General features: G+C 45.0%; 1 protein-coding gene across 1 annotated transcript in view; it reads right to left on the minus strand.

Moving 5' to 3' along the window:
* The window catches only part of STRC (stereocilin), a 117,993-nt gene that overhangs the window by 51,774 nt on the left and 41,753 nt on the right, over window positions 1-24,466 (minus strand). Inside the window, exons 10-16 of the mRNA XM_073569132.1 lie at window positions 14,130-14,253; window positions 13,959-14,050; window positions 12,023-12,158; window positions 11,200-11,399; window positions 7,325-7,415; window positions 2,812-2,986; window positions 728-897 (exon numbers count right to left, since the gene is read on the minus strand). Of these exons, the coding sequence (XP_073425233.1) occupies window positions 728-897; window positions 2,812-2,986; window positions 7,325-7,415; window positions 11,200-11,399; window positions 12,023-12,158; window positions 13,959-14,050; window positions 14,130-14,253 (988 nt within the window). The remainder of the gene's footprint in view (window positions 1-727; window positions 898-2,811; window positions 2,987-7,324; window positions 7,416-11,199; window positions 11,400-12,022; window positions 12,159-13,958; window positions 14,051-14,129; window positions 14,254-24,466) is intronic.

Consider the following 24,466-nt stretch of genomic DNA (forward strand, 5'->3'; position numbering starts at 1 on the left):
ATGGTGGAATTAGGGGAATATGGTTGTTAGTTTGACAATAAAATGATAAAATACTGCACACCATAAACAGTGACAGTTACTGCCACCTAAACAGGCATTCTGATCCATTCCACCAATGGAACATGCATCTATAGAAGAACAGGAACCTGACATTGGCAAGAAAAAACAAAAACTTGTAACTCAAAAATATAAATTAAGAATTGATCATTTTCTGACTACGCATTTCCTTTAGAGGGATATTCCCATCTTTATAAATAGAAATTTTACGATAGCATTTGTAAATACCAGCACATTTGCAATTTACTCCTTGTTAAAATTTGCAGTAATCCTTGAGATACTAACACTTTTATTTTGTTTACAGCTCGTTGCCTGTGAGGACCGACCAACACTGCTGTCTACCTTGTAAGCACTGTGCTGAAACCGGCTGGGATTACATGGTTACAGCTCACTCCAGAGATCATGAACAACATCCAGTGCTTACAAGCTAAATAGAAAAAGAGTCTATAACCTCTGCGCAGGGTTTACTATATAACAGCAGTGGTCGGTCTCCAGAGTTGTAAACAAAAGAAAAGTATTAATGCCTCAAGATCAGCTAAAAATTTGTATGAACAATAAATTAAAGAGTTCTTTGTATCTATGAGCACTATCTGACAATACCCATTTACAAAGATGAGAATAACCCTTTAAGGCAAAAAATAAACACCTGTTATAACCAAGGACATTTTACCTGCTTTGCTTTTCCTAGGGCAGCTTTTGCTTGATCCGCTGCAAAACTCAAATCTTGAGTGATAATTGTCAAACAGCCTTCAAATTCTGACAAAGACATGCCACTAATCTGAGAGGGGCTCCAGGCTGATGGGAATGTCACTCTCATGTCCACACATTTGGGAATAGGGTCTATGACGAGAGATCCAAGCATAAAAGGACAGTTATCCATCTACTGCTCATTAACATTAAATTAATATTTTATAAAAAAACACTAAAAAAACTCACATTTTTTCAAGCCACACCCACAAACGTAAATGTATTTTATTGCAATTTTATGTGATATATCCACACAAAATAGCAGGTATTTGTGACGTGTAAAGGAAATTATACACAAATTATTTTAAAAATATAAAACTGAAAATTGTGACGTGCATTTTTATTCGGCCGTCTGATACCTAATAGCCTGATACCCCTAAATAAAATCCTGAGTAACTACCGTAATTGATTCTAGAAGTTACATGATTAGCAAATGGAGTCCACTAGTGTGTAGTTTATTCTCAATATGACTACAGCTGTTCTGTGAAGGCCTCAGAGGTTTCTTTGAGACATTAGGGATGAGACAGCATGATGAAAACTAAGGAACACAAGAGATAAGTCAGGCATAAAGCTGTAGAGAAGAGTAAAGCAAGATTAGGCTACAAAAAAAGTTGAAGCTCTGAACATCTCACGGACCACTGTTCAATACATCATCCAAAAATGGAAGGGGTATGGCACAACTGCACACCTACGAAGGTATGGCCATCCACCTAAACTAACATCCCAAGGCGAGCATTAATTAGAGAAGCAGCTAAGAGGCCCTTGGTAACTGGAGGAGCTGCAGAGATCCACAGCCAAGGTGGGAGAATCTGTCCACAGTTCAACTATAATTTACATACTCCACATATCTGGCCTTTATGGAAGAATAGCAAGAAGAAAGCGAGTTTTGAAAGCAAGCCATAAGAATTCCCTTTTGCAGTTTGCAAAAAGACATGTAGGAGACGCAGCTAGCATGTGGAAGAAGGTGCTCTAGTCAGATGAGACCAAAGTAGAATTTTTTTGGACTAAATGCAAAATGCTATGTGTAGCAAAAAACTAACACTGCACATCACCCAGAAAACACCAACCCCTCAGTCAAATATAGTGGTAGCAGCATCATGCTGTATGTATGCTTTTTTCAGCAGGGAACGGGATGACACTAAGCATACTTTCAGAGCTACAATGGAATGGTTTAGATCAAAGCATAATTATGTGTGTGAATGGCTGTCAAAGTCCAGACCTAACTCTCATTGAGAAACTGTGGCAAGACTTGAAAATTGCGGTTCATAGACACTCTCTATTCAAGCTCACTGAGCTACAGCTAGTTTGCAAAGATAAATGGGCAAAAATTTCAGCTTCTAGATGGGCAAAGCTGGTAGATATACCACAAAAGACTTTGTCTTTGCCTTTTCTATATGACAATAATTGCACATTGAAAGGTGGTCCTACAAAGCATTGACTGAAGGCGACTGAATACAAATGCATGTCACAACTTTCAAATTTATATTTTTAAAATTACTAGAACACCTTGTCTCATTTTCTTTCACAAATACTTGCTACTTTGTGTTGATATATCACATACGATACTAATAAAACATTTACGTTTGTGGTTGTAAAGTGAAAATATGTGGAAAAGTTTACAGCGTATGAATACTTTTTCAAGCCACTGTATAAGAATTATAAACCATAGTAAGTAAAATAAATATTGTTCCTCATTTCATGAGTCATACACTGCAGCACTTGTCTGTGTATTGCAGTGTCAATATAACATGATATAATATTTATCATTGATAAAACAATTGTCAGATAGCAAGTCTAGTTATTTTTTTAATAAGGCAATAAGAATATTATTATTGCTACATAATAATTTAGATACCTGTTCCAAATTCTAGCCTACATCAAACATCATTCATTATCATTACCTAAATTCATGAGATTGGTATCTGTATTCTATTTTATTTTTTACAATTAGTGATGAAGGTTCTTCTAGCAGCTTTTGAATAAGACAACTATCCAAAAGTGTCTCACCTCGAATGCCTCTAAAACCACTTTTAGTTAGAAAAGAGGCCAAGAACACCTTGTTCCTTCTTGTCCGCTCTTGAGCAACAGAATTTTGAGTGGTACAAATCTTTCCAATGTCACTGTCTTCCCATTCTCTTTGACTCTCCAGTAGCCATTCCAAAATATCTCGCCCCAACACATCCTACAAAACATCAATGGATGTTGCTAGAAAAAGACACAAAAAGCGCTCCCATCAAACTCTGTAGTGCTTAGTCCTGTGAAAATGTATATGTAGCGTAGTGTAAGTGGGGGAATATACTCACTGATCGCCATCTTCCTCAGTTTCCAGAGCTGTGCCAGCCCTCTTCTTGTTCATATGATGGCTATTCCAAGTTGCCGGCTCACACTGAAGTCCATGTGTGGGCTGGAAACTGATTTTACATTTTGCCAATTTTAGCCTATGGAGTCCTTTTCTGACTCTCTATAGACTTTAAAGTACAAATCGTAAAATCAACCTCTGACTCCAGACATAAACTGAGCACTCCTCCCATCAGCCAAAGCATCATGTTAGGTTTAGGGTCCCAACAAAGGGGTACTCCTTGTCGCCAGTGTTCTGTCCCCACATGAGGCAAATGGAGGTATAGTTGATTGGGGCTGGGAGAGATTCCTACCTTCCATTTCCTCAATGCAGAGCAGACAGGACCATTGTTGCTGTTCATGCGTCCAGAGAGATGATACACACCAAGGATTGTGAAGTCCAGACTTGTTTATTTGGAGATCTGGACATACAGCATATGATTGGTAATGCAGTAGGTTCTCCAGATTTGCAGATGTAACAACCAAGGTGACATAGCAAATTGTGAAGCAAGTTGTGCAGCGCTTGTGCCGCAAATGTGATTCAGCAAAGTGTGTGCAGCAAGGTGCAGCAAATTGGTCAAAAAACTGATGCCTTTCACAGCCCGGTATAGGTGCGTCTCTCCCAGGTGAAAAAGAAACTAAGAATGGCCGCAAGCAGGAAGAGAAGGAGTGACTGACCCGGAAGTGGAAGGCATGTATTAGAATTAATTAGCTGCAGGCTGCTGTACAGAAAAAGACCAGCAGCAGACCAAATGCAAGACTACACAGCATGGAAATTAACACAATCTATGAAACCATATAATCATAACTTTAGACGGAACAGCACAGCCAGTTATTGGGCTAACATGAATGGGCGAATTTGTGTGCTAAGATCTTAATTTTTTAATATGTTTTCTACAGCAGTAATGCAGTTACAATTTCATATATTCAATGTTTACATATTATATAATTTCAGAGTGCAGTTTTAATTTGTCAGATATATAGAGTGGTTATATAAGCATGCACCTGTTGTAAGCCAGCAGCTTTCGTGTCCGTGCGGTAATTAGGCAATGACCCAAGAAAATTCAACATAAACGTCTTTATTTTCAAACTCACAAAATAAATCCAGAACTTCTATCCTCCAGTTTTATCGTCCGTATCAATCTGTTGCCGTAGACGACTGCACCACAGTTACCCAAGTGGGTGCATCAGTTGCTTTGCTTTCTCTGGCTCTGACTGTGTTAAGTCTCACACAGACCTGTCCTTCAAAGAGCTCTGGCTCTGATGCTTTCAAACCAAAAACTGAAACGCCCAAACCTTAACTGAAAGTTTAAAAAGTTTAAATGGGAATAGTGGTCATGGGCTACTCTCAAGACCAGAAGTGGAGGGAGAGATCCACCCCACTACCATACTGCAGTTCCCTCCAAAAATAAAAGCCCATGTCAGGTTTTCTTAAATCTGACTTGGTCAAATAGTTTTGCCAAATTCACTCTCTCTTATATTTTGCATTGTTTCCACTTCTCTTTTTATGTTTTGAAGTGCTGGTCAGTTTTTTGATATTTGTGACCCAGAATAGGTCCGGAGTGGCGCTGGACACAAGAAAAGACAGTGATCGTTGATTATGTTACCGGACTTGCATGGCACTACATATACAGTGACACATGTTTACTCAATAAATGGCTTGGTGAGAGTATTTCTTTACACAGCTTTTTTTAGAACAGAGTAACATGTGCAGAGGAAGAATATTACAATATAAAAAATATAACAGTATTACAATATATAGTTGTAAATGGCCTGGCTATACAATGAACCTTAAAGTTTTTGGATAAATGCATATTTAGAAGGTTCTCTGGATTTATGTACATAATTAAATAAGCTTTTTTTTCACATAAAGTGAACAAAAATAAGCAACTTTACAAATAGCGTTTATGATGAACAACCTACTATTTTGCCTACAGCTCCTATGCAGACCTATACATCTCCATGGAAACAGACCACACCTATATAGTCCTATCCTACTGTCATGCTAAATGATACCCGTCCACTATTTCTTTAGCAAGAATCTGGGGCAGCATCACACAGAATCAATGTTAGAATATGTTTCGTGCAACAACGCCATTCCTGTCTATGAGTGTTCACTTGCTAGATTTGCATGTTGTTTATAAAGTTAAAAAACTCCCAGACGCTCACACAGAGAGAACATGTGACTGTAATTCTTGTTTTCGTGTGTCTGAATCATAGAATCATAGAATCGTAGAGTTGGAAGGGACCTCCTGGGCCATCTGGTCCAACCCCCTGCTCAAAGCAGGATTCGCTAAATCATCCCAGTCAGATGTCTGTCCAGACTCTGTTTGAAGACTTCCATTGAAGGAGAACTCACCACTTCTCGTGGCAGCCTGTTCCACTCACTGATCACTCTAACTGTCAAAAAGTTTTTTCTAATATCTAATCTGTGTCTCCTCCCATTCAGTTTCATCCCATTGCTTCTAGTCTTTCCTTGTGCAAATGAGAATAAAGTTGATCCTTCTACAATGTGACAGCCCTTTAGATATTTGTAGACAGCTATTAAGTCTCCTCTCTGTCTTCTCTTTTGCAAACTAAACATTCCCAAATCCTGCAACCTTTCCTCATAAGACAGGGTTTGCAGACCGGTCACCATTCTGGTCGCTCTTTTCTGAACTTGCTCCAGTTTGTTGATGTCTTTTTTAAAATGTGGTGCCCAAAACTGGACACAATATTCCAGATGAGGTCTGACCAAAGAAGAGTAGAGGGAAATAATGACTTCACGTGATCTAGACTGTATGCTTCTGTTAATACATCCTAGAATTGCATTTGCCTTTTTTGCTGCTGCATCACACTGTTGACTCATATTCAGTCTGTGATCTATTAGTATACCCAAGTCTTTTTCACATGTGCTGTTGCTTAGCCCTATTCCTCCCATTCTGTATATGCTTTTTTCATTTTTATTGCCCAGATGTAGTACTTTGCATTTTTCCCTGTTAAAAACCATTCTGTTAGTTGCTGCCCACTTCTCCAGTTTATTTATATCTTTTTGAATCCTCTCTCTCTCTTCTCTAGTATTAGCTATCCCTCCTAGCTTTGTGTCATCAGCAAATTTAATCAGTTTACCCTCAATTCCTTCATCTAAATCGTTGATAAAGATGTTGAACAATACAGGGCCCAGGACAGAGCCCTGTGGTACCCCACTTGAGACATTCTTCCAACTGGATGTGCAGCCATTTACGACCACTCTTTGGGTCCGATCACTAAGCCAGTTATGAATCCACCTAACAGTTGCCTTGTCCATTCCATACTTAGTCATTTTTTCAATAAGGATTGTATGAGATACTTTGTCAAATGCTTTGCTGAAGTCAAGATATACTATATCTACAGCATTTCCTTGATCCACCCAATCAGTGATTCCGTCATAGAAGGAAATTAAGTTAGTCTGACATGACTAAGGGTACCGTTACACCTAGCGATACACCAGCGATCCCGACCAGCGATATGACGCGGTCAGGATCGCTGGTGCATCGCTAGGTGGTCGCTAGTGAGCTGCCACACAGGCAGATCTCACCAGCGACATCGCTGGGGACGGAGATCGCTACTTACCCGTCAGACGCGGCGATCCTGCGTCCTCCCGCCCGGCTCCACGTGTCACTTGTCGGCGCCACAGGAAGCGCCGCAGGAAGTGACCGACAAGGAATGGTCCAGGAGCTTCTCGTGCGATCAGCGATAACCAGCGGGGGAGCCGGTCGGAGGTAAGTATCACATACAGCGATATCGCTAGCAATATCGCTGCAACGTCACAAAATCGGTGACTTTACAGCGATATTGCTAGCGATATCGCAGTGTGTAACAGGGGCTTTATTAGTTACAAACCCATGCTGACTCTGTTTAATCACTTCATTCTTATCCAGGTACTGACATACATGTTGTGTATGAGAGAAGCAGCCTGCGCAGATGCTGCACAGATAGAGATGCACAAATGATTTATTCCTGATCTATTAAGCTTATCATATATTGTTCCTGAATAAAGAAGCTCTGTTGTCACACGCTTAAGCGGAGAGTATCCTGAATAATCCACTGCCAACAATCAAGAAGCAATTTTAGGTTCAATAAAACTTAGAAATCTGCTCTAAAGTGAAAAACCAAAAGGCGAAAGATGACAGAAAGTGAACATTTTAACACACATATATATTACCTTGCGTAAAAAATGAATGTTTTCTGGTGTTAAATAGAAGATCAGTCTTCCCAGAAGTTGTATATGTGTATGTGTCCAATGAGTTGGATTCCTGAGGGTAGTAATAGGCATAGTATTAAAATGGTACTTGTATATATCAAATCACAAATTATGATATAATTACACAGTACTGAGCAATATCATAATATAATTTTATACTGAAAGAAGAACTAATTACCTGAAAGTGGTTTTCTGGAAAACACCAGTCACTTGGCTGCAGTTTGTTTAAAAACAATCAAATAAGAAAACGGTCCTACTCACCCTTATCGGGTCCAGCACTGCATCTCCGCCATGCCTCCCATTGATTGGTACTATCTGTAGTGCTGATGGCAAAGCCCAATTATTGACTGTAGCACAGTCATGACATCAACTTTGCAGACAATATACTTGTAAATCACTGGTAGTAATGGTGGACACTCAGCACCGGACCTGGGGAGCATCATTAACCCCTTAACGACCGCCGATATGCTTTTTAACAGCGACCACAAAAAAAAATCCTGTATCCCATTTATTTATCTCTCCTCTGATATGATCTAGCACATCAGAGAAGAGAGAAATGGGGTCCGCCAAGCCCCCCCACGGTACCACTGATGTCCCCAGGTTCCGACGGCTCTGTCCTCCGGCCCTTGGCCTCTTCTTCTGGGAAGAAAATGACGGACGCATGTGCAATGCGCCCGCCAATATCTGCTGGCCAGCACTCGGCAACAATAGATTTTTCCTATTGGCTCATTTTGATCACTGTGATAGACACTATCTCAATGATCAAAATAAAAAAATAGTAAATCAAACCTCCCTTTTTCACCCCCTTAGTTAGGTAAAAATATTAAAATAAAAAAAGTATTTCCATTTTTCCATTAGGATTAGGGTTGGGGTTAGAGCTAGAGTTAGGGTTGGGGCTAGGGTTTGTTGAGGCTAGGGTTAGAGTTGGGGCTAGGGTTAGGGTTCGGGCTAGGGTTAGGGCTAGGGTTGAGGTTAGGGTTCTGTTGGTGTTAGGGTTGTGGTGTTGGGGTTAGGGTGGTGTTGGGGTTAGGGATTAGGGTTGTGGTTAGGGTTATGGTTATAGTTATGGTTGGGATTATTGTTAGGGTTGGAATTAGGGTTAGTGGTGTGTTAGGGTTGTGTTTAGGGTTGGGACTAGATTTAGGGGTGTGTTGGGGTTAGGGTTAGGGTTATGGTTGGGATTATGGTTAGGAATGTGTTGGGGTTAGGGTTGTGTTAGGGTTGGAGTTAGAAATGGGGGAGATTTCACTGGTTAGGTACATCAGGGGGTCTCCAAACACGACATGGCGCCCACCATTGATTCCAGCCAATTTTGCGTTCAAAAAGTCAAACGGTGCTCCCTCCCTTCTGAGCCCTGCCATGTGCCCAAACAGTGACTTTCTCCCACATACGGGGTATTGTCATACTCAGGAGAAATTGAACAGTAAATGTTGTCCATTTTCTCTTTATACCCTTGGGAAAATAAAAAAGTTTGGTTCCAAATAAAAAATTTTTGCGAAAAAAGTAAAATGTTAATTTTTCCTTCCACATTGCTTTAGTTCTTATGAAGCACCTGAAAGGTTAATAAACTTCTTGAATGTGGTTTTGTGCACCTTGAAGTGTGCAGTTTTTAGAATGGTGTCACTTTTGTGTATTTTCTATTATATTGACCCCCCAAACTCACTTCAAATATGAGGTGATCCCTAAAAAAATGGTTTTGTAAATTTTGTTGGAAAAATGAGAAATCACTGGTCAACTTTTAACCCGTCCTAACAAAAAAAGATATGTTTCCAAAATTATGCTGATGTAAAGTTGACAGCATTCCAGAGCTATAACCTCATGAAGTGATAGTGGTTAAAATTTTAAAAATTGGCCTGTCATTAACCCCTTTCCAAAATCAGGTGTAATAGTACACTGATGTTAGACTCCCTCCCTTTGATGTGGGTTCCAGCGGTGAGCCCACATCTTTCCTGGGACACATCAGCTGTTTTGAACAGCTGACATAGGCCCGGAAGAGCTGCGGGTGGAATTGCGATCCACCCACAGCTATTAATGCCGCTGTCAAATGCTGAAATCCGCCCACCACGTGATTGTGGGTTACCCGTTGGTTGGCATGACAACCGGAGGTCTCCTGGAGACTTCTATGGTTGTAACTGCAGGCTTGCTGTGAGCGTCGCTCAGTGGTTGGCGCTCATAGCAAATGAGTTATTCTGTTACTGTAACAACCCTGTTGGCATCACTGCATGGCCTCCCATCCGCCACTCATCAACTTGCTCACTGCTCCAGGCCATGCTGTGATTTCTATCTGCTGCCAGCTTCATGCTCTGCCTCTCTTATCTCCTGTCTGCGGTGTTCTTGTTTTCTGGCTGTGTGCATAGGGGGGTGGCACCTGAACACTCTAGGTCTTATGGAGTCAGGGTGCACATGGATAATCTGTCCCTGACCAATTACCAAGAGCCCTTTACTATTTAGGGCTGCTCCACCCACTGGAACCTTGCCTGAGCAATGTGTTCACTCAGTTAGTATCTTGCTACTGAGCCTGCCAGGTCCTCTTCCGTGTATCTCCTTGTCTGGAGGTCTCAATCCTAGCCTTGCTTGATTCTTTCTGTCTGCCCTCCAGGAGGCAGAATATCCTGGTCTCTGTGTCTTTGTCCTAGCTTTGCCTTGTACCTGTTTTGCTAACCTCCAGAAGGCAGTATTTCCTGGTCCCTGTGCTGTAGCTCCTAACCTTGCTTTGCATCTGTGTATATTTGGTTCCCTGTGTCCGGGTTATGGCAGCTTCTAGTCTCCCACGGAGACTATTGAAGTATGCCAAAAGTTTAAAAAAAATGTTTTTAAAAATATAAAAAAAATATAAAAGTTCAAATCACCCCCCTTTCGCCATCTTCAAAATAAAACAATAAAAAAATCAAACATACACATATTTGGTATCGCCGTGTTCATAATTGCCCGATCAATTTAAAAAAAAGGATTAACATGATCGCTAAACAGCGTAGTGAGAAAAAAAGTCAAAACATCAGAAGTACGTTTTTTTGGTTGCCGCAACATTGCATTAAAATGCAATAACGGGAAATGAGCAGATTGTATCTGCACCAAAATGGTATCATTAAAAATGTCAGATTGGCACAGAAAAAATAAACCCTCCCCCAACCCGAGATCACGAAAAATGGAGATGCTACGGATATCGCAAAATTACTGAATATATATATTTTTTAACAAAGTTTGGAATTTTTTTTCACCACTTAGATAAAAGACAACCTATACATGTTTGGTGTCTATGAACTTGTAATGACCTGGAGAATCATAATGGCAGGTCAGCTTTAGCATTTACTGAACCTAGTAAAAAAGCCAAACAAAACACAAGTGTGGGATTGCACTTTTTTTGCAATTTCACCGCACTTGGAATTTTTTTCCCATTTTCTAGTACACTACATGGTAAAACCGATGGTGTCATTCAATAGAACAACTTGTCCCGAAAAAAAAAACAAGCCCTCACACGGAAATATTGACTGAAAATTTAAAAAGTTATGGCTCTGGGAAGAAGAGGAGCGAAAAACAAAAACACAAAAAATGAAAATACCTCCGAAGGTTAAGGGGTTAGGTACCAAATTGGCTCTGTCACTAGGGGTTAAAGCACAGGTTTTTTTCTTGTTTTTTTAAAAAACAAACTGCATCCGGGGATAGGCATTTTTCAAAACTGGAAAATCTCTTTAAAACTGTGATGTTAGCATAAGTATAGATATAGCATTAATGAGAAAATTAAGGCTGAGTTTATATAAAACGGTTTTTGTTTAATTGCAACCAAAGACTGATTGACAAAGGTAAATGACGTAGTAACAGAGGCAAATTGTAAATACCCTAACAGATCATCTTCTGTTAAAATCCATCCAAGCTTTCCACTGAATTCCTCAGACAGGCAGTATGACTTCAGCTCTTCCAGATGGAATAGCAAATGTTTTCTATTAATGCGGGAAATGTCTTCTTCTCCAATAAACCCAACTAATGGTCCCAAAAGATCCAGGTCTTGTGCAGTTATCTCTCCAGATGTTGGGCTATGCTAGAGCAAAAGTATTTAATCGTTCATGTACTTTATAATATTAGCAAACGTTAATTTAACATTAACATTAATATTATAATATTAGCAAGCATTTTGAGATGTCTATTCCATATATTATTATATTAATAAAATATACTATCAGTAAAATATACTACATTAAAAGTTAATAGTAAACATTAAGATATGCAGTACTGTATATATTTAGACAGTGAAAATTCACTGCTTTTTTTGTATTTTAAATTTGAAAAATTCTCCTGGAGATAAGCCACCAGCGGAGATGTCTGTTGGCAGCTTTCTCATAAACAGCACAGAGGTGCTCATTGGAACGAACATTCCTTTGTATATGAGAGACAGACGAAATGGCTGTCCGCTGAAGGATGGTCCAAAGCTTCGTTTGGCTGACAGCTATTTAATGTGTGTAGGGACCTTTAGTCTAATGTGTATGGCTACCTCTAGTCTTTAACCTTATCTCTGTTTCTATCCTTTAAATATAAAACTGTCTCTGATACATTTCATGTCCTTTTGTTGCCAATTTTCTGGTCATGTATACAATAATACAACAATGAAGTACACCCAATTTTACACACAAATATACACCTCAAAGACATATAATGCCCCCTTACCAGGATATGAAGAGCTCTCTGGGCCAGTGTGGACTTTTTATGAAGGGGAAGTTCCATGAAACTCTTTGGATACTTATGAGCATGTTCCAGCAATTGTTTTACTGATTCATTAGAAAGCCTGTCAATAAGTTTAATTCTGGAAAAATAAGAGAATTATGATTTTATAAGGCTTTCTTATAGACACGTTTAAAGTTTCTCAGTACCCTAAACTCCTGCAATCGTATTCACTAGATAATACATAGTTCGGCTAAGTATTGAATTAAAGTTTCTCAACTCTCTTGTATTAAATGGAATCTGTCAGTAGGATCCACCCTGAACCATCTGCATCCCCCTTGTCTGCTGTCTCTCTCCTTCCTGTGCTGTGTTCTCCCTCATTTGTTGTCCCATTGGAGCTTTCTCCCCCCTGTGCTTTGTCTCTCTCACCCCTGTGTCTGATCGTGTACAGAACATACCACAGCTCCTGGGCATGGGAGGAAGCAAAAGACAATACTGACATTACAGCAGGAGATTGCAGAGGATACATTTTGTGAGGTAAAATATTGTTTAAAAACAGTCAGTGAAATATTTTACCTCACAAAATTAATCCTCTGTGATCCCCTGCTGTAATGTCAGTATTGTCTTTTGCTTCCTACCCTGCCCAGGAGATATGGTATGTCCATCAGACACAGCCAATTTTTAAAATGAACTTTCGTTCGTGGGAAACCCCTTTTATTTGACCGGCTTCCTTTGCCTATAGACACGTTGCGCATCTGCCGCCAGGATCTGCTGAATGATTCACTGTGTCTGCGCGGAATTCGCGCAGGTGCAGTGCGAGTGTTCCCCTGGTAGTACCGCGCAAGAGGCTGCGTGAGTGTATGAGTGTGAGTCTGAGTGTGTGAGTGTGAGTGTATGAGTGTGAGAATGAGAGTGTGAATGTAAGTGTGTGTGTGAGTGTGTCTGAGTGTGTGTGTGGTGCGTACGGCATATAGAGAGTGTGTGTGTGGTGCGACGGTGTTCCGCTGGTGGTACAGCGCAATAGGTTGGTACCAGCAGCAGTTTCCATATTGAGACACCCATCACTTGGGTGTCCCAATATGGCGGTCGGTGAACTTCCTCCGGAATTCTGGGATACGGTGACATCTGGACAGAACAGGAAATTAAAACATTACAAGGCAATTACATAAATAGAAGCTGTTAAGATCTAAGGGCCGGACACTAATCTGCATAAGAATCTGTCTCCAGAGATCATTTATGGCACGGAGCTAAAAGTTTAGGGAACGGAAAGATATAGTTGTGTGAATGACAGGTAGTTAATGTGCACGGCCATATGTACAACTAAACCTGAGCTCTCAGAACTATGGTTGTGTGGGAGTGGTGTTTATTTAGATGCAGCAATATGCAGTGTGTAAATTGAGCTCCATAGAAGCACAATATCTTCGTACTGTTATATTGCCTGAGACCTCTGCTCAGAAACCAAATGTTTGACAAAGGCTTAAGAAAAAAATAGTGCTGAGATAAGTGACCATAGTTTATAAAAGCTATACTTTATTTACATTGGCAAAGCATCTGCTTCTGATTTTAAGTACCTAATGGCCCATTTACGCTGACTGATAATCTGGAATAATCCTAAGAGCTCTTATTTCCCAATTATTGGTGTGTCTAAACAGGCCAGCAATCACCCAGTGAATATCCAAAATGTTTTTTAAAAGGTTAAATTATTTTTAAGCTTGCTTAAAAGTCATGGTTCTTCATAGGACACCACCATGAGTAAACAGGACATGTGCTGCCGAGAACATTATGTTCTAACTGCACAGAGCGATTGTGTTAATCATGGTTCTTTGTGCACAGATGTGCAGTCAACCTGTCTAAAGAGGCAATTAAACAACTGCCGATCAGCAATTATTCATTATTCTTGATCTTGTAAATGTTGCCATAACATTGTTGTTTTTACACTAACGGGAGATCAGTGATGAACTCAGGCCCCATCCAGCTCGTGTCTTCCCAGGAAAGTTCAGGACGCTTTTGAATTTCTTCCAAGATGCACTTCCTCTATGAAAGATAAATAGGGAAATCTAATGAAAGAAATCTGAAAATGTAGGTGTATTTTTAATTAAAGTTCATTTCTTACAAGATTTTTTCGCAGACCACTAGGGATCCCTTGGAGATACTTAACCACATCTCTGATTTCCGATAGGGTGTTTAGTTGCTGCAGATTGTCACATTCAATCCCATTAGCCAGGGTTCCTAGACTGCTGTTAACACAGAATAGATATTACATTTTTGATTGGAACCCTAGCCTGCAGATAAGCTACAGTACACAAAAGGAGCAGTGTAGTGCTTATGTTCATTGCAATATTTAGTGCTCCTCCTGGAGGTTATCTTATCTCATTACACATAGACTTACAGGATTGTATTCTTGGTCAGGTTTGCACCAGCCTGAATCTTCTGCCAAAGGAATTGAGTCTGTTCCAAAAAAAATAACAGTGCACAGATTCATAACACATAGTTACTTTAAAGAGATTTTACCACTAAATACATTTATCACCTATCCACAAAATAGGATATTGCTGGGACCTGACTGCTGAGAGCTTCACTGATACCGAGAAAGAAGCAGTGTACACACGGGAACACTACATCATTCAATTCTTTTAGCCTGATTGAATGACTATCATTATCAGTCTCATAAAAGTCAATAAAGTGGTTGGTCGCTGATGTGCACTGCTGCTCCATCCACACAGGGTACTTTGAGATCCCTGTTCTCTGAATCAATGACTAGGCCCCAGCAATTGTACATTAATTACTGGAGGTGGGAAAAAAGATTTAAACAAAACTGGTCTCACGTCCCTTTTGACTCTTCTTGGCAGCCAAACCATGGAAGTGGTCACTTCTGTGCCGGTAATCCTCTGCCCGACATCCTGAAAGCCTTTGCCATTTATTAGGCTCCTGTGACATCATGATGTGAGACCTAGTCACTAGTGCATCACGTCATAACAGTGTGGGAGAGAGGGTCCCCATCGAGTGTCTGGGTCGGAACCAAGGGGACCGCCACCTGGGTTCCGGGGGAAACTGTTTTCGGGGGACAGACTTCAGGGATGGACCGTGGAGACTGACAGGTGGACTGGGGGAGGAGCCAATATAAAAGGGGTGGGGAACGCGAGTCACAGTGAGTCAGCAGAACGAGACAGAAGGAGCAGGAGATCGTGGGAGCGACTGAGAGCCAGAGCGACTCACCCGAGCCAGGAATGAGGCCAGAGACAGGAGAGATACTTCCCCTGGACATCAATGGGACGGCGCCGAGACGACCGTCCGAGAACCGCTGCCCGCGACGACCAGTGGCTGCTGCCGCCTTCCTCCTGCCCTCGGCTGCGGCCTGCCCACGGTCACTAGCGGCTGTTGCCACCTCGCTCCTGCCTGTGGCTGCGGCCTGCCCGCGGACCCCAGCGGCTGCTCCTGCCTCACTCCAGCCCGCGGCTGTGGCCTGTCTCTTGCCGCCCACAGCCGCTCTGCCCTCACCCGTGGTTGCGGCAAGTCCAGTGCTGTTGGCGGCCACCACTGTCCCGCTCCCGTCCGCGGCAGGGGCCGAGCCTCTGCTTGCCACGGGGCCTGCCCCTCGCCACACCACATCGCTGCCGCTTGCCCCAGTCCGGGGGCTGCGGCCCATCCGTCCAAGGACTCCGCCGGGGCCTGTGGTGCTCCAGTGTCATCAGAGCGCCGGAGCGCTCGAAGACTTTATCAACGCTTCAGCAACTGGGCCCAGCGACTGCTACGCCAAAAGACCACCATCCCGAACGGCGAGGGACGTCTGGGCGGCTAAGTTGACTATATAATTAAGGACCCCTAGTTGGCCATACCGCGGCCCTATAGTGACCGGCTATTGCCGGACCTAGTCGAGTTCTACCCCGTTTGTGTTTGCTTGTATAGAGCCCCTGCGAGGGCAACCCTTTTGACCCCTTTTTGTTGGTCAGGCTGTGACTGAGGATAGTTACCTCTAGGCCTATAAACGTTATTATAAAAAGCATCAAACCGTCTCGCGACTCGTCACTGCATCCTGCGTACCTGCAAGTACCACATTTGGCGTAGTCGGCAAGATGCAGTCTCCGAGCGTGGACAACGATTGCCCCCGGCCCAGCATTTCTTTGGGGGCTATTCTAAGCAATCTACCCAGGTTCTCTGGCAGCAATACTATGCTGTGGAACTGGACGGAGCGAAAGCGTGGGTTATTTAGGATGCATCTGCTTACCCCTGACCTAGAGGCAGAAGTGGCCCTGATGGCATTGGACGGGGAAGCCCGGGATACCGTAATGTTGAGGCCCTCGGGCAGCGAAACACCTTCGTCAGGGTGTTACAGATCTTAGAAGAGACCTATGGGGACTCGACCGATGTGGGGGTACAGAGATCCTAGATGTTTGGACTTTTGCAGAAAGAGGGGGAAACAGTGACCCAGTATATGAATCTTTTGCAGGAACTGTTTTTAGCCATTGAAAGGAAGGATGGAGTCGGCGTGGTGACCGTGCACGTAACATTACGTGACCTGTTAGTGACCGAGTTACGAGACACCCTGACAAGACAGGCTTTGCGGGAGCGGGTGCGAGTGGACCCACATCTGACCTTTTCAGGAATAGGGAAGGAGGCACGGGTTCGGGAACAGGAGCAAGAGGTGACGGTCCCCGGGGGGATGGCTCGGAGTATTGAAGCATCCGTAAGCGCCCTAAGCGAACCCCACTGGGTACAAGAGGTGAAGCAAGAGATACAGAGTATTAAAGGTGAACTGGCCAAAGCCAAGAAAGCGGCCATAAGGAGCCGGCTGGGTCCGGTTATAGGAGGGATGAACCATCGCGGCCCTCACCCAAGTCAGTCCCCACGACCATTCGACTGTTACGATTGTGGAGAATTGGGACACTCCGCCCGAGAGTGCCCACGTTCCAGGGGAAACCCGCCCCGCTGGCCAAGAAGAGCAGAGGACCCTGAGCCATGGAGACGCCACCCGGAGCCGGAGCCCATCACACGGGGTGGAGGAAGGCACGAAGACCTGGTCGCGCGGTGCCCAGTGGTATGGGCAGAGATCGAAGGTCGTGACGTGCGATGCCTAGTAGATACAGGATCGCAAGTAACGACCATGCCAGAGACTTATCTTCGGCAGCATTTTCCCGAAGCAGTGAAACCTCAGTGGGGGACTGTGATAAAGTTGGTAGCCACCAACCAGCTACCAGTTCCTGTCGTCAGAGTAGCCTGGATGCAGATTTCGATAAGCGGCAAATCACTTGGCCGCCGGGGAGTGGTCCTGACCCAGGGAGACACAAACAGCAAACATCCGGTTACTCTGGGTATGAACATAATATGAGAGTTTGGCAACCTCCTCCTCAATGAGCCCACACAAGAGACTCTGAGCCACTGGGGTTCTCACACGGCCCAAGGGCAGGTCTTCCAGCGCTTGGTGCGGGAGGCGTGAGTGCTCCAGGAGTGCCAGGTGGGTGAGGCGCTGGGCAAGGTCATCACGCCGGTGGCCCCCCTGCTCATGCTTCCTCCAGGGCAGACAGTGGTAGCCCTGCCGATCCGCACCCCGATGCCATTGGAGGACATGGAGGTGCAGGTGGAACCATGTTACTCGGAGCGCCTGCACCCTGGCATACTGGTAGCCCGCTCCCTGGCCACGGTGCGGGAGGGGACTGTCCTGGTGCGTTGTGTCAACCTGGAAGACCAAGATATCGCCCTGAAGCCACAGGCCGAAATGGCCAAACTAGTGAGGCCTTTGGAGGAGATGCTGCCGGACCCTGCGGTTCAGTTGAAAGTGCAGCCTGAAGATCCTTGGGCAGTAACAGTATGAACCCAACAGACTGCTGTATCCTCAACCCAGGAGAAAGGTCGAGCCATCCTGGAGAGAATACGGGCCGAACTTTCCGGCCTAGCGCCAGCCCAACTCCTCCAGGTAGAGACACTTCTTGGACAATATTACAGTGTCTTCTCCAGTCATGAGGATGCCTTTGGATGTACCACAGCCATCACGCATGGGATCCCCACAGCAGGAGCGGCCCCCATCCGGGAGCGATATCGGCAAATACCACCGCAGCTATACCAGGAAGTGAAAACCCTCTTAGCCCAAGTGCTTCGGAAGAGGGTCATACGAGAAAGCCAGAGCCCTTGGGCGGCCCCCATTGTCCTCGTTCATAAAAAAGATGGCACTCTGCATTTTTGTGTGGACTATCGAAAGTTGAACCATCAAGGATTCGTATCCGCTGCCCCGCATAGAAGAATCTCTGTCCGCCTTGGGGAACGCGAAGTACTTTTCAACTCTAGACCTGGCCAGTGGGTACTGGCAGGTGCCGATATCAGAGGAAGGCAGAGCCAAGACAGCATTCATCCTTCCCATGGGACTGTTCAAGTTTAATCAGATGCCGTTCGGGCTGGCCAACGCCCCAGGAACCTCCCAGCGGTTGATGGAGCGGTTTCTAGGAGACCTCAACTTTGAAGCCACGTTGATATACCTGGACGATATTATCATCTATTCTGTCACGTTTGAGGACCACCTGTGGCGGTTGGGGCTACGGGTTAAAGGTGAAGCCCCGGAAATGCCACCTGTTCCACACCCAGATCGAATATCTGGGGCATACTGTCTCGGCGGAGGGTGTCAGACTATCCCTGGAAAAGGTTGCTGCCATCCAGGGGTGGCCTACCCCCGAGATGGTGAAAGACGTGCGGGCCTTCCTGGGGTTGGCCGGCTACTATCGTCGGTTTGTGAAGAATTTTGCATGCCGAGCCCGAGCCCTGCAGGACCTGCTGAAGGGGGCTCCAGCCGGGGCAAATGGACGGAAGATCCAGTGGCAGCAATCGCCAGAGGATTCATTTCAAGATCTCAAAGCTGCACTCTCGGACGCCCCGGTATTGGCATATGTGGATTTCTCGCAACCGTTCATCCTGCATACCGACGGGAGCCTCCTGGGACTAGGAGCTGTGTTGTCACAGGTGCAGGACGGCCGGGAGAAAGTGATCGCCTATGGTAGCCGGTCACTGCACGACTCCGAACGCAACCCGGACAATTACAGCTCCTTTAAGCTCGAGCTCCTCGCGGTGGCGTGGGCAATGACGGAGCGGTTCGCAGAGTACCTGGCGGGCTCCGAAGTCATGGTGCGGACGGATAACAACCCGTTAGCCCATTTGGAGAATGCCAAACTGGGGGCCGTAGAGCAGTGGTGGGTGGCTCGGATGGCCAAGTTCAACTACAAGATCATCTACAAACGGGGAGCTGAAAACGTGCACGCCGATGCACTCTCCAGAATCCGACACACCACCCCAGGGAGGAATCGAGATGACGAATTAGAGGGGGAGGAGACGCCATTTGCCCTCACTACCACCGCGCTTACAGTCAACGCGCAAGAGGCGCCTCATCCGGAGCTCTCAGGAGGAATACTGGAACAGTCACGTGACAAATGGATTCAGCAGCAACAGGAAGATAGAGAAATTGGACTCCTGCGCCGATGGGTGGCCACAGACAAGTTGCCCACTGGCTCACAGAGACAGACTTTGACCCAGGATATGTTGCTGATGCTGCGCCAGTGGGAAAAGCTAGTCATCAAAAAGGGACTTTTATATCGAAAAGCCGTGTCACGAACAACGTCGGCTACAATATGGCAGGTAATCGTGCCCGAAACCCATCTCAGCCAACTGGCTCGGGAAGCCCATGAGAAGGGGGCTCACTTTGGTGCTCAAAAGACTTTGCAATGGCTGCAGCAGATAGTGTACCATGCACGCTTGCACGCTGCTGTGGAAGAAGTTTGCCGAACCTGCCGCCGGTGCGAGCTCGCTAAACCTCCCACGCAACGAGCCCCAGTGCAGACAATTGTAACATCAGCTCCCCTGGAGCTCCTCATGGTGGACTATCTGACCATAGGTCCGGCCTATCAGGGGTACGAACATTGTCTCGTTATGGTGGACCATTTCACCAAGTTCGCCGTGGTCACCCCCACCCGAGACCAGACAGCGGAGTCGGCCGCCTATGCGATTTGTAAAAACTTTATCCAAGTGTACCGCTGCCCGCAACGAATACATTCGGACCAAGGAGCGTGCTTCCTAGGAAGAGTCATGGAAGAACTACATCATCTCCACGGTATCGATAAGTCTCGGACTACACCATACCACCCGCAGGGAAACAGGGCCTGCGAGCGATTCAATCAGACACTAATCCAAATGCTGCATACCCTGGAGAGCGACAGAAAGGCCCACTGGCCTGAATACGTCCCTGAGCTGGTGTGGGTATATAATAACCGGGTGCACCGGGTGACTGGTTACACCCCCTACTCATTGCTGTTTAGACGGGAAGGCAAAGGAATCGCAGAAGTGGAGTTAAACCCGGAGGAACCTCTACCCTGGACCGGAGTATCCTCGTGGGTCCGAACCCCCCGCACCGGCTGCAGACCCTCCACCGAATCGTCCATACAAAGCTCCAGGATCTAGAATACCCAGGGGGAGCGCTGCCCCCAGCAATTGACTTCCAGGCTGGGGATCAGGTACTCGTACTAGATCAACGCCCCCAAAACAAGTTAGAACCACGGTGGGAGGAGAACCCATACAGAGGGTCCCCATCGAGTGTCTGGGTCGGAACCAAGGGGACCGCCACCTGGGTTCCGGGGGAAACTGTTTCCAGGGGACAGAGTTCAGGGACGGACCGTGGAGACTGACAGGTGGACTGGGGGAGGAGCCAATATAAAAGGGGCGGGGAACGCAATTCACAGTGAGTCAGCAGAACGAGACAGAAGGAGCAGGAGATCGTGGTAGCGACTGAGAGGCAGAGCGACTCATCCGAGCCCGGAAGGAGGCCAGAGACAGGAGAGATACTTTCCCTGGACATTAGTGGGATGGCGCCAAGACGACCGTCCGAGAACCACTGCGGCCACCGCCACCTTCCTCCTGCCCGCGGCTGTGGCCTGTCCACGGCCACCAGCGGCCGTTGCCACCTCGCTCCTGCCTGCGGCTGCGGCCTGCCCGCGGACCCCAGCGGCCGCTGCCGCCTCACTTCAGCCCGTGGCTGCGGCCTGTCTCCCGCCGCCCACAGCTGCTCTTCCCTCACCCGTGGTTGCGGCAAGTCCAGTGCTGTCGGCAGCCACCACTGTTCCGCTTCGGTCCGTGGCAGGGGCCGAGCCTCTGCTTTCCGCGGATTCCCCGTCGCAGCTGTTAGCTGCGCAGGTGGTCTGCCCCTCGCCACCCCACATCGCTGCCGCTTGCCTCAGTCCGGGGGCTGCGGCCGATCCGTTCAAGGACTCCGCCGGGGCCTGTGGTGCTCCAGTGTCATCAGAGCGCCAGAGCGCTCAAAGACTTTGTCAACGCTTCAGCAACTGGGCCCAGCGACTGCTACACCGAAAGACCACCATCCCGAATGGCGAGGGACGTCTGGACGGCTAAGTTGACTATATAATTAAGGACCCGTAGTTGGCCATACCGCGGTCCTATAGTGACCGGCTATTGCCGGACGTAGTCGTGTTCTACCCCGTTTGTGTTTGCTTGTATAGAGCCCCTGCGAGGGCAACCCTTGTGACCCCTTTTTGTTGGTCAGCCTGTGACTGAGGATAGTTACCTCTAGGCCTATAAACGTTATTATAAAAAGCACCAAACCGTCTCGCGACTCGTCACTGCATCCTGCGTACCTGCAAGTACCCAAGTACCCCAACATCATGGCATCCCAGGGCCGAATAATCAGCAGAGGAGCCCCTGAGGATTTCCGGTGCAGAAATGATTACTGCACTGGACCAGGTGCCACTTAGTGCTGAACTGAATGCCGGACTAGGGTAGTTTTTATGTTTTTGCTCATTTCTAGTTATGAACTTTTCTGTGGATAGATGCTACATTTATTTCATATACAAAAAAATTATATTCACTGGCAAAGGAAGGGATGTCGCCATTCTACAACTCATCATCTGTATGGGCCCATGTAGAAAACACACGTACTGTAATTACAGTATATACAACATATACTACTACATAGTCATTTACAATTCTACAGAGAAAAATGCAATATACAGTACAGTACATGTAATATTCACATTATTTAAGAGATCTTCTGTAAGAAAATAGTTTGATCAAATGTTATGAATGGCTTTTCTCTGACACCTTTTAGTTATTATTTTCATTTAGTATTCTTTTGAGGTTATCTATAAATATAACCAAAAAGCGACATAAACCCACAATTGTGTTTTATAAAGTCATCACATTACTGGATGAGGTTGTTACATAGAGAGACACTTTGGTAAGTAGGTACCTGCTGTGGCATCCAAGCAACTTCTCCATACAGGCTCATGTTCCGCAGTAATATTTGTGTGTCCAAATGTAACAGTTTAAGTGGTGCAAAGGGAAGAAGACAGGAAAACTGCTCAGGCCACAGCTCAACATCTTGGATATGCATCTACAGTGGGGCAAAAAAGTATTTAGTCAGTCAGCAATAGTGCAAGTTCCACCACTTAAAAAGATGAGAGGCGTCTGTAATTTACATCATAGGTAGACCTCAACTATGGGAGACAAACTGAGAAAAAAAAATCCAGAAAATCACATTGTCTGTATTTTTTTCATTTTATTTGCATATTATGGTGGAAAATAAGTATTTGGTCAGAAACAAGCAATCAAGATTTCTGGCTCTCACAGACCTGTAACTTCTTCTTTAAGAGTCTCCTCTTTCCTCCACTCATTACCTGTAGTAATGGCACCTGTTTAAACTTGTTATCAGTATAAAAAGACACCTGTGCACACCCTCAAACAGTCTGACTCCAAACTCCACTATGGTGAAGACCAAAGAGCTGTCAAAGGACACCAGAAACAAAATTGTAGCCCTGCACCAGGCTGGGAAGACTGAATCTGCAATAGCCAACCAGCTTGGAGTGAAGAAATCAACTGTGGGAGCAATAATTAGAAAATGGAAGACATACAAGACCACTGATAATCTCCCTCGATCTGGTGCTCCACGCAAAATCCCACCCCGTGGGGTCAGAATGATCACAAGAACGGTGAGCAAAAATCCCAGAACCACGCGGGGGGACCTAGTGAATGAACTGCAGAGAGCTGGGACCAATGTAACAAGGCCTACCATAAGTAACACACTACGCCACCATGGACTCAGATCCTGCAGTGCCAGACATGTCCCACTGCTTAAGCCTGTACATGTCCAGGCCCGTCTGAAGTTTGCTAGAGAGCATTTGGATGATCCAGAGGAGTTTTGGGAGAATGTCCTATGGTCTGATGAAACCAAACTGGAACTGTTTGGTAGAAACACAACTTGTCGTGTTTGGAGGAAAAAGAATACTGAGTTGCATCCATCAAACACCATACCTACTGTAAAGCATGGTGGTGGAAACATCATGCTTTGGGGCTGTTTCTCTGCAAAGGGGCCAGGACGACTGATCCGGGTACATGAAAGAATGAATGGGGCCATGTATCGTGAGATTTTGAGGACAAACCTCCTTCCATCAGCAAGGGCATTGAAGATGAAACGTGGCTGGGTCTTTCAACATGACAATGATCCAAAGCACACCGCCAGGGCAACGAAGGAGTGGCTTCGTAAGAAGCATTTCAAGGTCCTGGAGTGGCCTAGCCAGTCTCCAGATCTCAACCCTATAGAAAACCTTTGGAGGGAGTTGAAAGTCCGTGTTGCCAAGCGAAAAGCCAAAAACATCACTGCTCTAGAGGAGATCTGCATGGAGGAATGGGCCAACATACCAACAACAGTGTGTGGCAACCTTGTGAAGACTTACAGAAAACTTTTGACCTCTGTCATTGCCAACAAAGGATATATCACAAAGTATTGAGATGAAATTTTGTTTCTGACCAAATACTTATTTTCCACCATAATATGCAAATAAAATGAAAAAAAAACAGACAATGTGATTTTCTGGATTTTTTTTTCTCAGTTTGTCTCCCATAGTTGAGGTCTACCTATAATGTAAATTACAGACGCCTCTCATCTTTTTAAGTGGTGGAACTTGCACTATTGCTGACTGACTAAATACTTTTTTGCCCCACTGTATATAATAAGAATAAAACAGCAGTTCTATATAACATATTGGAAACAATCGCTTGTGACATCCTAGCCATATCCCGCAATCAATTGAATATTTTGTTATAGTTATTTGCTCTGTTTCGTAACTAAATATAATACAAACCAACAATAAAAAAGAGTGTTGGACACATTTATGACAGGTACATGTTGTGGAGGACGGCAAAACAATAAAATGCATTGCTACTATCTGACACCATAAGGCCTCATTCACATGTCCGTGTTTAAACACTATACGTGAGAAAATGGTTCCGGTGTCATCAGTGTTGTTTATCAGTGTGTCATCACTGTGTCAGCCGTCTGTCCGTCTCTATCATCACTGTGATCATCAGTGTTTTTTAAGGATTTATAAAGAAATAAATAAATGATAAAGCTTCTCCTATTCTTTGCAATGTTAAACATGGATGACGCATGGATGCCATTGGCATGCTGTA

The sequence above is a fragment of the Dendrobates tinctorius genome, unplaced genomic scaffold (genome assembly GCF_039654945.1).
Source record: "Dendrobates tinctorius isolate UK_male_01 unplaced genomic scaffold, ASM3965494v1 ptg000022l, whole genome shotgun sequence".
Classification (NCBI taxonomy): Eukaryota; Metazoa; Chordata; class Amphibia; order Anura; family Dendrobatidae; genus Dendrobates; species Dendrobates tinctorius.